General features: G+C 47.5%; 2 protein-coding genes across 2 annotated transcripts; both read left to right on the forward strand.

Moving 5' to 3' along the window:
* LOC112873072 (U11/U12 small nuclear ribonucleoprotein 65 kDa protein) lies at positions 1–7,749 on the forward strand. Its single transcript, XM_025936101.1, has 11 exons — positions 1–502; positions 751–822; positions 919–1,125; positions 1,706–1,787; positions 1,893–2,066; positions 2,146–2,304; positions 2,385–2,555; positions 2,851–2,938; positions 3,370–3,428; positions 6,971–7,036; positions 7,371–7,749. The coding sequence occupies exons 1-11, from the start codon at positions 270–272 to the stop codon at positions 7,452–7,454; spliced, it is 1,395 nt and encodes a 464-aa protein (XP_025791886.1). The 5' UTR covers positions 1–269; the 3' UTR covers positions 7,455–7,749.
* A 1,367-nt stretch (positions 7,750–9,116) lies between these two features.
* On the forward strand, positions 9,117–11,112 carry LOC112876781 (thioredoxin-like 1-2, chloroplastic). The gene is given in 5 exon segments (XM_025940957.1): positions 9,117–9,485; positions 9,793–9,975; positions 10,090–10,254; positions 10,558–10,802; positions 10,804–11,112. Coding segments are annotated over 5 exon segments (870 nt in total). The 5' UTR covers positions 9,117–9,248; the 3' UTR covers positions 10,844–11,112.
* The last annotated feature ends 2,401 nt before the right edge of the window (positions 11,113–13,513 follow it).

Here is a 13,513-nt window from a genome sequence, read left to right on the forward strand (position 1 = left end):
CAGCCAACACTTGAGACCCCTCCTCCGTCCTCCGGTCCGGCCTGAACACGACGCCTCGCCGCCTTGCCTTCCCGCCCGGCCATCCGGCGAGCCACCGCTACCGGCGCGGCGCCACCCACCTGTCCCAACCCCACCTCTAGAAGGAGCTCCCACGCTCCTTCCGCCGGACCCGGCGCTTGAGCCTCGACTGAAGCGGCCCTGACCCACCCGCCGCCCCGGTAAAACCCTACTCCTTCCAGACCTGTTTGAGGCCGCCGCCGCCGGCTCCGATGGCGTCCTTCCCGGCGACGCACGCGCTGCCTCCAGCCCCAACAGCACCCTACCCCGCGACTCCGCCGCCTCTCCAGCAGCACCACCAGCACCAGCAGCAGCCGGGGCCCGCTCCGGCGGGGGCGGCGACGCTGCTGGTGCGGCACCTCCCGGAGGCGATCACGCAGGAGATGCTCTCCCGCCTCTTCTCCCACTACGGGGCCACGTCCGTCCGCCCCTGTGCCGGTGGAAAGTACTTGCCTCCTCCCTGTCACTTGCTTAATGGTGCTCTGCTTCGTTTGTTCCGCATGCTTAATTAGTTGCAGTAGCGTGTGGTTCTAGCTAATATAACTGATTATGTGGTGCTGCAATGGACTATCGTGCCGTAGGTTCAGTATCTCTGCCATATTTCTTCAGCAGAGTAGTTATTGGTCAAATTTGGACGCCAGGCTGCCTCCTGTGTTTGTTTGGTTGCTAAACCATTCTGTTGGTCTGTTGCAGGCTGAGGAATTGTGCATTTGTAGATTTTAGGGATGAGGCCGCGGCCAATCATGCACATTCGTTATTGAACAGGTTTGTTTCATCAACATTGTAAACTAGTGCCCCATTGTGTTCATCTTGAACTGATATGTCATGGGTTGCCTTGTTCACTAAGGGATGGCTTTGCAGGTTGAGGTTCCTTGGGAAAGTGTTAATAGTTGAGAGAGCAAATCAGCCAAATGCAAATAATGCACATGTGAAGCCTCAGGACCAATTAGTGCATGGGGTGTCCCAGGTACCAAGTGCTGGTTCCCAAAATCAGAAGAATCCTACATCGACTGCTGAACCAATTGCTCCAAAGCTTGGTGTGGACTATCCATTTCCTCCGCATCTTGAGTATGTTATCAGTTCACAGCTTCATTATGTTACACTATCTCTTGATGTTAATGTCAAGGTGCCTAGCCGTTTCTTAAATCTCATGAATATACTCTGTCCTGTAAATTTTATATGATTGTTCCCTTCAAATACTGATTTCTGTTTACAATTGACCTGCTGTCTGGTATTTAGAATTGAGACATCTATAATCAATGGCCAAGTTTGCCTGCATATTCATACACAGAAATATTTTCACTAACTGTGAATTTGTCTCTCCTTTTTCACAACATGATGCTTGGATAGTTGAATTATTGGGATTATGAATTGAGTTGTCTGTCACATTGTGAAATAGTTGGATTTACTTTTCAAAAAAATTCCTCTGCTGCTGGCCTTTCAGCTGTCGATGCAAAGTATGTATATCCCAAGTTATTGTTTGTTGACTTAGTTGATGCAGTTTGCTGACTATAGATCCACAATGTTGCACAGTTTTGGAATTGAACACCTCTTGTTCTTTGCTGAAGTACTTTCTGCTATACACTTTTGGCAATCCTAAACCACCTCACTTGCTCGAGCTTGATCCATGTGCTCTGCATCTTTTTAGGTATGCATATCCACCACCAGATGGAAACATATTGACAAATATTGTCAATGCCCTCATTGCCGTCCCTCGATTCTACACACAGGTTTATTAGGATTTCCACCCCATGCACTCACTTTTACAACTTGCAAGGCATGGTTCTTGGCCTATATTTTCATTCAGCATGAATAGATGCATTTTCTTGTGACAGGTGTTGCACTTAATGAACAAGATGAACCTTCCAGCTCCATTTCGGATGGCATTGCCTACGCCACCGCTACCATCACAAGTGCCTGCTCCCCCTCATCCTCCACCACCACCGCAACCTGAGGAAGCTCGTTCAGCTGATTTGTCTAGTGATGAGTCTGAGTTGGAATCATCTGATGTACTTGCTACTTCTGTGTTTCTAGTTCCACCTTGTAAAATCCTTTTCAAATCATTCATGAACACTTTGTTTATTGCAGGACGATGTTGATAAACGGAAAAGCAAGCGTGCAAAGCATGAAGTTATTGTTGGTCCTGCAGTTGATAAAAGTGTTGCTCATGAAGCTGTTGGGGTAAAACCTGCTGCATTGGTTTCTACTGAGCTTCAAGTGATCAAAAAGAAAAACCCAGTACTCCAGGTTAACTACTCTTTATCTGTGTACTCATGGGTTGAAAATTTGAGTGCCTTGTCTTTTCCTAATGTAATGGTTCTCTTCAGATAAAAATTGCCCCTAAGACTACGCAGAAGGAACCACCAGTACAAAGTACAGCTGACAAGGAAATGGATTCAACAAATGAACAGCTTGAAGAGAAACATTTTGTCACACCCCAGGAAATAGAGAAAGATAAATTACCACCAGAGGAGATTTTGTCCCTTCCTATGTTCAAGGTACAAATTGTTAATGTACTATCATGTCATTTGCACAGAGATTTAATAGGCAGTCCTAACAATGTAATATTTCCTGAACTAGTGATGTTGTAGTGTAGTTTCCAAGTTATTAGTATGCACATACATTATTATCAGTTTTTGAGTTTTTCTTCATCTTCATCTTGATGTGATGATATGGTAGTACCTAAAATTTTGAAGAATGGTGAATTTGAAAAGCATCATTGATATTTCTTCAGGTCATAGGCTCTTTACTGATAAGTGAATTTACTCCAAATATTATGTTTTCCTTTTACAGAATTACACTCCAGGAAATCCTGCTGCTGTTTTGTACATTAAGAACTTGGCAAAGGATGTCACTCATGATGACTTCTTCTATGTCTTTGGTAAGGCTGTTAGACTTACTCTTTTCACATCCTTGCTTCAGTATTTGTCTTAAAAGAAAACGTTTAGGAATCATAGAGTTACCATTACAAGGTTAACTTCGTCCTGTAATTGTTAATTGCTAGGTTGAAATGTGATCCAACTATTTTGCAACTCAGGCCCAATAGGAACCAAAGCAATCTTGTCCAACGATAGTCATACCTTAAATCTAACTATGGTTATCTCAGCATCATTAGTACAGATGCATGGTTGCATGTATCTATGTACTGCTCAGGGGGGATAGAGACGTGTTATGAGGTAACAGGACAGATCAACGATATGCTACCTAGGAATTAATGAGGCTGTGCTTAAGATTCTAGGTCGTGCCAGGTTGCCCAAACATTTTTTATCTACAGTGTTGTTTGCAATTTATGTTTCTAACTTATCTCTCCAGGGTCTCTTTTCGAAAGTATGGACAGTGCAAGATCGGGTCTGAGTATCAAGTTAATGCAGGTACAGGTTTACATACCATTCACTCGTGCCCTTATCATTATTCAGAAAGGAATTAATTTGCAAAAATCTATGAACTACTCATGGTGAAAATTATGTGAAAAACGTCTGTCATTTGAGACTGTAAAATTTTGTTTTTATTGGCAGTATGTCCCTCATTATATGTTGCCGGTCCCAAGCCCGCGATGAGAAAATGTGGAGGGTTGTGTTAGGTTTGGCGAACCAGCGTAAAAAATCAGCCACTCTAATGGAAATGAAACCCATAAGAAATTCGTTGGGGCGTAACCCTCTTAGCGACGCGCTACATCGGAACCCGGGTGTGGTGTTAAATGGGCAAGGGCCGGGTCGTCATCCCCTCTGGGACGCGTCGTATCGTGATCCGGGTACGATGATAAGTGAGCAAGGGTCGGGTCGTCGCAGCCTCTGTGGCGCGCTACATCTGCGCCCGGGTGTAGTGAAAAATGAGCAAGGGTCTTCGCATTTCTCTCGACGGGTGCGAAGGGTAAGGAAGCTAGCCGAGCCAACTAGGATTCGTCTAGGTAGTTGGAACGTAGCGTCTCTAACAGGTAAGTTAAGAGAACTAGTCGATGTAGCAATTAGGAGACGTATAAATATTCTATGCGTGCAGGAGACTAAATGGAAGGGCCAGAAGGCGAAGGAGGTGGAGGGTTCTGGCTTCAAGCTTTGGTACACGGGGACAACTTCGAGTAGGAATGGTGTAGGCATCTTGATCGATAAGAGCCTTAAGGATGGAGTTGTAGATGTTAGGAGGCAAGGCGACCGGATTATCCTAGTGCGGTTGGTCATTGGAGATTTGGTTCTGAATGTGATCAGTGCCTATGCTCCTCAGGTAGGTCTTAGTGAGAGCTCCAAGAGTCAGTTCTGGGAAGATCTCGATAGCATGGTTAGTACCGTGCCTATCAGCGAGAAGCTCTTCATAGGAGGAGACCTCAATGGTCATGTGGGTGCGACTAATGTAGGATATGAGCGAGTACACGGGGGTTTCGGGTATGGTAGTAGGAATGAGGGGGGAGGATGTTTTGAATTTTGTGTTGGCCTACGACTTGCTGTTAGTGAATACCCTCTTTAGAAAGAGAGAGTCCCATCTAGTGACCTTCCATAGTGGACAAAACTCGAGCCAAATCGATTTTATCCTTGCTAGGAGAGAGGATAGACGTGCCTGCTTAGATTGTAAGGTGATACCTGGGGAGTGTGTTGTCCCCCAACACAAGCTTGTGGTGGCGGATTTTCGTTTTCGGGTACGTGCCCACCGGGACAAACGTGCCAAGATTGCGAGAACGAAGTGGTGGAAGCTTAGAGGGGAAGAGGCACAGACGTTTAAGGAGAGGATGCTAGGCGAGGGGCCTTGGGAAGAAGGAGCAGATGTAGATGATATGTGGCTAAAGATGGCGACATGTGTTCGGAAGGTGGTCTCAGAAGTGTTTGGTGTGAGTAGGGGAGGCAAGCAAGAAGTGAAAGAGACCTGGTGGTGGAATGACGAGGTGCAAAGGGCTATTAGAGAGAAGAAGGAGTGTTTCAAACGCCTTCACCTCAACAAGAGCGCGACCAACATCGAGGGCTATAGATTAGCGAAGAGGTCTGCAAAGCGAGCTGTAAGGGTAGCGAAAGGTCAGTCTTTTGATAACCTTTATCAACGGCTAGGTACGAAGGAAGGAGAGAAGGACATTTATAGGATAGCTAGGTCTCGCGAGAGAAAGACAAGGGACATAAACCAGATCAAATGCATCAAGGATGGGACAGATCGACTTCTGGTGAAGGATGAGGAGATCAACGACAGATGGCGAGAATACTTCGACAATTTGTTTAATGGGGAAAATGAGGGTCCTACCTTCGAGTTGGACGACTCATTTGATGATACCAACAGACGCTTTGTGAGGAGGATTCAGAAGGCAGAGATCGGGGAGGCTCTGAAGAGGATGAAGGGAGGTAAAGCAATGGGTCCCGATGGCATCCCCATTGAGTTGTGGAGATGTCTGGACGAGAGGGCGGTAGTATGGTTAACTAAGCTTTTTAACCTAATTTTCCGGTCAAACAAGATGCCGGAGGAATGGAGGAGAAGTATATTAGTACCGATCTTCAAGAACAAGGGAGATGTTCAAAGTTGTACTAACTACTGGGGGATTAAGCTGATGAGCCATACGATGAAGCTTTGGGAGAGGGTTATCGAGCACCGTCTAAGAAGATTGACAAGGGTGACCCAAAATCAGTTTGGGTTCATGCCTGGGAGGTCGACCATGGAGGCGATTTTCTTAGTACGACAGTTGATGGAGAGATATAGAGAGGAGAAGAAGGACTTACACATGATCTTTATTGATTTAGAGAAGGCGTATGACAAAGTACCGAGAGACGTCATGTGGTGGGCCTTGGTAAAACACAACATCCCAACTAAGTATATTACCCTCATCAAGGATATGTACAAGGATGCGATGACTTGTGTTCGAACATGTGATGGCGATACCAGTGACTTTCCAATTAAAATAGGACTACATCAGGGGTCAGCATTGAGCCCTTATCTATTTGCTTTGGTGATGGATGAGGTCACAAGGGACATACAGGGTGATATCCCTTGGTGTATGCTCTTTGCTGATGATGTGGTGCTAGTTGACGAGAGTAGGGCAGGGGTTAATATGAAGTTAGAACTGTGGAGACACACGTTAGAGTCGAGGGGGTTCAGGTTGAGTAGGACCAAGACCGAGTATATGATGTGCGACTTTAGCCCGAATAGGCATGAGGATGGGGACGTTAGCCTCGAGGGTCAAGTGGTGGCCAAGAAGGATATTTTCCGGTATCTAGGATCAATGCTTCAGAAAGATGGAGACATTGATGAAGATGTTAGGCATAGAATTTCAGCTGGTTGGTTGAAGTGGCGGCAGGCTTCGGGCGTCCTCTGTGATAAGAAGGTGCCACAGAGGCTAAAAGGTAAGTTCTATAGGACGGCGATTCGCCCGGCGATGTTATACGGTGCCGAATGTTGGCCTACAAAAAGGCGACATGTCCAGCAACTGAGTGTAGCAGAGATGCGTATGCTGCGTTGGTTCTGCGGGCATACAAGAAGGGATAGAGTCCGGAACGAAGAGATTCGAGATAGGGTCGGGGTGGCACCTATCGAGGAGAAGTTGATCCAACATCGGTTGAGATGGTTTGGACATGTGCAACGGAGGCCTCCCGAGGCGCCGGTGCGTAGTGGAGTTTTAAAGCGGGGCGATAATGTTAAGAGAGGTAGAGGTAGACCTAGACTAACTTGGGACGAGACGGTTAAGAGAGACCTTAAGGAGTGGAATATCGCTAAGGAATTAGCTATGGATAGGAACGCTTGGAGACTAGCAATTAACGTACCTGAACCGTGATTTTTGTTACTTTTTGTTTAACTCCTAACTCTTCCTTTGGCTTGTGCCCTTTTTGTGTTTCTTATTCTTATTTTCTGTGGGTTTCATCTCTAGCCTACCCCAACTTGCTTGGGACAAAAGGCTAAGTTGTTGTATGTCCCTCATTATATAATATGCCTTGCTTCAATCATGTTCCAGGAGGGACGGATGCGTGGTCAAGCCTTTGTGACATTTCCTACTGTTGAACTCGCTCAACGAGCTCTGGTTAGTGATTTGATTCTGACATGATACACTTGTTTGGATTGTTGCACAGTAAGATGGATAGCTAATTGATCCAGTTCTTGAGTAGTTGGGTGCAACCTGAGTGCTCCAAAGTCAAGTTTTGACTAGTGACTGGAGTCATTTGAAGGGTCATTAAGACACCAAAACATGGGGGATGATTTAAAAGAAACGTAAATGGCATTATTTATCTGTAAACAACGCATGTCCTTCTCCCCCCAATGATTTTTCTTTTTGGTCTTGCCATTTCCATGATTCTTTGTTATTGGGTCCATGGAAACCATGGGTGCTAATAAGTGTCCCGTGTATGGCTTTGCAGAATCTAGCTCATGGCTATGTGTTCAAAGGAAAACCAGTGATCATACAATTTGGTAGAAATCCTGCTGCTAATAAAGCTTCCTAGGGCAGTTTGTACTTTCCTCTCCTGAATTTGACCGTTTTCAGAAGTTGGTACGAACGGGAAAGTGTCAATCAGAGGCTGTAGGTATCTGTTGTTGGTTGGTATTGGTTGATTGATTCCTCCCGTAGTGTAATGGATAATTGCTTTACTATGCTTGCTAGATGTTTGGTGAAGAAGAACACTGGAGATTCAGTTCTCCGACCATTGAAAAATTACTCTATTGTATTTGTATATTACAATTTGCCGGGCACTGAAAATTTACTATATCGGTGAAAAAAAAGAACACTGGAAGTTTTAATTTCAGATTTAGCTCTGTGCATTAGTGCGGCCCAAAATATATTGGGCCGGATCACGGTTAGTTGAAGCACGGTATTGCATGTGTGGTTTGAACTTGCTAGTGCTGTCCTCCTGGGCCAGTCAAAGCTCGTAAATATAGCCGACTCGCGTCATCCATGCTTCCAAGTTCCAACAACCTTGTTTGCTATCAATAGAGCCAATGGCTTTACCGCACCCATGATCCGTTTATCCGAAGCTGCCTGCTATGAATAGGAGCTGCTAGTCAGCACTGGAACTCAATCCATATCCAATTGGTTTGCTAAAGATAGCTGCTAGCTTGCTACATTATCTGTGACGACACTAAACTTAGAAGGCATCGCGATAATCTTCAGCTAGAAACGAAACGAAGCGCCGCTTCTATTTTACTCGAAATACAAATATGAAGTGTAAACCACTAGATGGCAACCTGACGCTATTTTCCATCTAAAACAGGCACATCCCTGCTGTTAAACGCAAAAGTTATCCGGAAAGTTTAAATTAAGCAAAGCACAGTTTTAACATTCAACTGGTGGGACGACTTATCTTCTAAACAGAGATCGACGTTTGACCAACCCGACAAGCAAGTCTTCGAACTCCAAAACAAAAACGAGAGAGAGAAAAAAATATGCGCCACCTGGTGGCGGTCGTGGGCCCACCTCACCTCCCTGCAACGTGGGTCCCACCTCCTCATCCTTACCACGAGTCCCCGGATCACACACCACGCCACGCTCACCCACGCTCTCCGATCCCCCACCGTCGCGTCCATGTGGGCCCCTTCGGGAAATCCAGAATATATTCAAAGTTTTTTCTTTTTTGGCCTGGAAATAAGGAGTCACGCCCTCGAAAATGAAAAAGGGACAAAAGAAGAAATATGCGTCACCTCTCACCTGCAAACTCTGGCGGTCGTGGGCCACCCGCCTCCACCCCGCTGCAACGTGGACCCCACCACCTCATCCTCACCCAAAAATACATCCGCCACGAGTCCCCGATTTTACACTCCACGCTCGCTCGCCCACACGCGCCCTCCTCCCACCCGCCGCGTGACATGTGGCCCCGGCGACCGTTTCTTATTCTTATCCAGAATATATCCATTTCCTTTTCAAACAAAGAATATATCCATTTCGGAATTTCTTAGGCCCAGGCGCCCAGCGGGGGAGAATATTCCAGAGCTTGCTGCCCACGTGGCGGCCGAGGGCAGCCTAGCGGGTCCATCTGACGGCTGCGAGGAATCGGTGGAGAGATAATTGACTGGAGGATTAAATCGAAAGAGAAAAAAAAGACGCGGCGATTTTTCTCGCTCCGGCTTGCTTTTATCCGTGGGCCTCCTTTTTAAAAGGCGCTACTTTCCTTCGCCGCTTCTCCAATCTTCGATTCGCTTCTCTTCTCTCGTGCTGCCATCTCCCTCCTCCCTCTCGAGTCTCGAGCGCTGTGGTTTCTCTCCATCGCGAGCTCTTCCTCCTTTCCTCGAGCGCGGTTTCGGCCATGGCGGCGGCGGCGGCGCAGGCGGTCGCGAAGGGGAGCGTGGTGTCGCCGAGCGGCAACCGGGCCGCGCCGGGGCTACTGGACCGGCGGAGGGGCGCCGTGGCGGCGCGGATGGCGCCGTCGGCGGTGCGCATCGGGGGGACCTGGAGGAAGACCGCGTTCCTCGGCGGGAGGCTGGCGGTCGGGCCCAGGAGATCCAGGTCCGCGCCCCGGACTCTCGTCGCGTCGCCGGTGCAGGTGAATATAGATTATCATACCGTTCCCTTTTAATCTCTTTTTTCTCTGTTTTTTTCGTAGTTCGTGTGTTTCTTACTAGTTTTTCTCCTCCTAATTTTGCGATTATTTTCGTTCATTCCTAAAATTGTTTTTCTAAAAAAAATTGCGTAGGTTTACTTTTAGAGGTTTCGAGGTCATACTCTTATCTTCTAGTACGTTTGACCATTTCCCGTCGAGTTTCTTAGCTTTGATTTGGAAAGAAAAATAAACTGGAACGATGAAGACTTGGAACCCTAATATGATCTGCTTTGGGTTTCTTTTCCTGCAGATGAATATGAACCTTGCGATTGGGAAATCCATGAGGTGGTGGGAGAAGGGGCTGCAGCCTAACATGCGGGAGATCGAGTCCGCCCAGGACCTCGTCGATTCCTTGACCAACGCCGGCGACAGGCTCGTAATCGTGGACTTCTTCTCCCCCGGGTGCGGCGGTTGCCGTGCTCTTCACCCAAAGGTGTGACCGAAAAAAGGGTATCGAATTTGCCGTCGAACATACTCTTCATCTGATCCGAGAACCGTTGACGAGATTGGTCGTTCTTAGTTCTGACTAATCTATCTCCTTGTGCAGATTTGCCAGTTTGCGGAGCAGAACCCGGATGTGCTGTTCTTGCAAGTGAACTATGAGGAGCACAAGTCTATGTGCTACAGCCTCCATGTCCATGTCCTCCCTTTCTTCAGGTTCTACAGGGGAGCTCAGGGACGGCTCTGCAGCTTCAGTTGTACCAACGCAACTGTAAGATCCTGACCCGATCAGCTGTTCATTTTCATATATTTCATAATACGAGTACTGGTAATGACGAGAAACTTGTTTAGAGCCCAATTCAATTTTGTACTCCAATGTTGAGTTTGTTGTAATGCTTTCATCAAAATTTAACAAGCAAAACCTTTTCAACCCCCCTTGAACCCAACTGAATAGGGTGGTGATCATGTGATCAATTTCCTAGCCATTGTGCAATTTTAGCTCTACTTTAGCTTGCTGCTCGGCAGTGGTTGTTACCATTTGATGAATACTGATGGGAGTGGTCACCTTATGCAGATCAAGAAGTTCAAGGATGCCCTTGCAAAGCACAAACCAGATAGATGTAGCATTGGCCCAACTAGGGGGCTGGAGGAATCAGAGTTATTAGCACTGGCCGGAAACAAGGACCTGCAGTTCACCTACACCAAGAAGCCAGAACTGATCCCCAGTGGAGATGCTGCTGCGGAGGTCATTGCTCCCGAGCCTGCAAAGCTCCCTGCGGCAACAAAGCCGTTGGTCAGGCTGGGGTCCGAGGATAGGTCCTTGGTCTCATCAGGAAGATGAGATGCATGATCATCTTTAGGATGATCAGATCCTTCCATTCTGTACAGTTCCATGGTTCTTGATGTGTGCAGGTTGTAGCTCTCATGGTAGTAGAGCGCAGGCCAAGATTTTTACATGTGAAGCCTGCCCGCCTGCCTGTCCTCCAGTAGTTTAGCTACTCTAGTTTGTATTAGCAATAGCTGAGTGGTGTTGTGGAGTTTCTGCCTCCTGTATGGTAGTTGTGCGAATGAATTCGTCTGCATGCTATATTTGGTCGCATTTTATAAATTATGTGGCTGAGTTCCTGCACTTCCATTTCTCCCTCAGCCTCAGGTTGTTTATTTGGGTGTATTCCGCGAAGCTCAATAATCAATCATGCCTTATGTTGTGGCAGACCTTGTATGGTGCTTGAAGATAATTGCTTTGACATTCGAGTTTGTGGCTTGTTTCTGCCTTGACCTTTGGGGTCAGGAACAGCTGAGGAAGAAACTGGTGGTGATGGCAATAGACCTCATCTTAGGACCATGGCTTCTGTAATTCGAAGCTAATCCTTTGCAATTTGACAAAAGCTTTGTGAACAAGGTAGGGCTTGGACTTTTGTGGTTTCTCTTGCTTCCTTCAAGCTAGATAAAGGTGGTCCAGTCTTGTGTTCAACTAGATAGGGTGCTAATTCATCAACCACCACAACCCGTTTCTTTAGGTTTGTGAACAAGGCGTGGCCTGGAGTTTTCAGGTTTAGGTAATACCGTATGCAGAGTTTCAGAGTGGTGCAAGAAACTAAGGGGGAGCATGGCATGTTCCAGCTCCAATCATGCAGCATGCTAGCACTCAATACAGCTCTTGTCCACGCGGTGCCTTGTCCGGGGTCTCTGATGAGCAATCATCTCTGTTCGCGGAGAACAGGAGATCTCGCATCAGAACATCAAGCGCTGTGTTTAGTTCGGCAGACGTAAAAGGTAAAAAAAAAATTCAAAGGAATCTTACTAATTTGAAGTACTAAATAAAGTCTATTTACTAAACTTTTTGCGTGGATGGGTTGTAAATCGCGAGACGAATCTAATGATGCTAATTAATCCATAATTAAGCAATAATTAGCGGATGGTTACTGTAGCATCACTGTTGCAAATCATGGATTAAGTAGGCTCGTTAGATTCGTCTCGCAATTTACAGCCCATCCATATAACAAGTTTTGTAAATAAATTTTATTTAGTACTTCAAATTAGTAAGATTCTTTTGAAAATTTTAGGTTTACAGCTTTTTTTTCGTTTACGGGTGCAAACTAAACAGGACTACGGGTATGTCTGGTGGGCTGAAGTGGTGGAGCTGGGACTTCGTTTTCCGTTTCCCCCTACTGTACGCTCTCGAAATCCACGCTTCTGGAGGCTTCGGCTTTGTCTCATCGGAAATATCTGCACGGCGAGGTCACTACGTGGCGCGCTGCCGAATGCCAGCTTCGATGACACACACTCTGACCGACCCACTCGAATTGGCGGCATCCCGTTGTTATCGAATCCAATCGCTGTCTGGATGGAGGTATCGTATTTACCCCTTCCGAGGAATCAGGAACACAGATAAATTTATCAAAAGGAGAACACACGAAAGGTCCACGAATGGAAAATATCCCGAGTTTCTAGTGTCGATCTGTAAGAAAAATCACTGGTTCACACCTCGTCTTTGCATTGCAACTATAGAGCTAATCAGGCAAAGAAAATTATTTCAGAATGATACTTATTTGCACGCTGATCAAGAGAAGCACAGGGAAGTACAGTAGTAAAACCCAAAGACAGTGAAGAACTAGGGACAGGTTCATCAGATTTTGGGTGCGGTGTTCTCAATTTTTATACATGTGTTTTTTCTTCCTGACGACGGCATAGACCCCGAATTATTTTTTCTGAATGGTGGTAAATATTCATATAACACATAGCCTGTAGCCAAATATATAAAGAATCCTTCTATCTCTCTCTCTTTTGCAGCATGCCACGAAACGCCTTCTCGTGGACCTGATAAGCCACCAGCACGACGCGCGCCGATCGTATCAAACTAACCGGATCCTGAACTCCTGTGAACTCCTGTGATCCCGTCAAGAACCAAATCCAAAACCAGCTTCGCAGCGCGCGTGCATGGCCCCCACGTCTCGGCAAGGGAGGACGCCCGAGGACGAGGAGGTGAACGCGACGAGAACTGCGAACAGCGGCGGCGCCGAACCGCCGTCGCGGCCGCCACGTAGACCCCCCGGCCCTCGGCGCCTCGCGACGGTCGCGTCCGGTGGCGGCCCCGCCGCCGCTCCCCGGCTGCGCGCCGGGCCACGGGGACCGCACCACGCCGCAGATGGCAGGCGGGCAGAGGCAGGGGACCGAGCGCGCGCGCGCGTACGGCGGCGGAGAAGGTCACACACTTGGCACGGCCGCACGGGCGGACGGGGCCGGCGGAGCGGGCGGTTTTGGCCGGTTTCTCCCGTCCCGTGGAATCCTCTCCGCTCTGCCGTGAACTATCGAGAGGCGAGCGCGCGAGTGGGGGGTTTGTGGTCGTGGACTGCGCCACTGCGCGCCACACCGCGCGCATATGCTCAAGGGGTCCGCTGCTCCTCGTGCAGGCACAGGCGCGCATGGACGGTGCGCTGTGCACATCGCTCGCAGCGCGGGCTTTTTTAGCTTGCTCCATCGGGTACACGGGCTTCTTCAAGGATGGTTGGGCCGCATAATTTGTTACT

The sequence above is a fragment of the Panicum hallii genome, chromosome 9, assembly GCF_002211085.1.
Source record: "Panicum hallii strain FIL2 chromosome 9, PHallii_v3.1, whole genome shotgun sequence".
NCBI lineage: Eukaryota > Viridiplantae > Streptophyta > Magnoliopsida > Poales > Poaceae > Panicum > Panicum hallii.

What these genes read in the sequence shown, in the direction of transcription:
- LOC112873072 (XM_025936101.1), top strand. Translation starts at nt 270, where the DNA reads ATGGCGTCCTTCCCGGCGACGCACGCGCTGCCTCCAGCCCCAACAGCA. An exon ending in CTGAGTTGGAATCATCTGAT is followed by an intron (nt 2,067 to 2,145) that starts GTACTTGCTACT and finishes TGTTTATTGCAG; the next exon opens with GACGATGTTGATAAACGGAA. An exon ending in TGAGTATCAAGTTAATGCAG is followed by an intron (nt 3,429 to 6,970) that starts GTACAGGTTTAC and finishes ATCATGTTCCAG; the next exon opens with GAGGGACGGATGCGTGGTCA.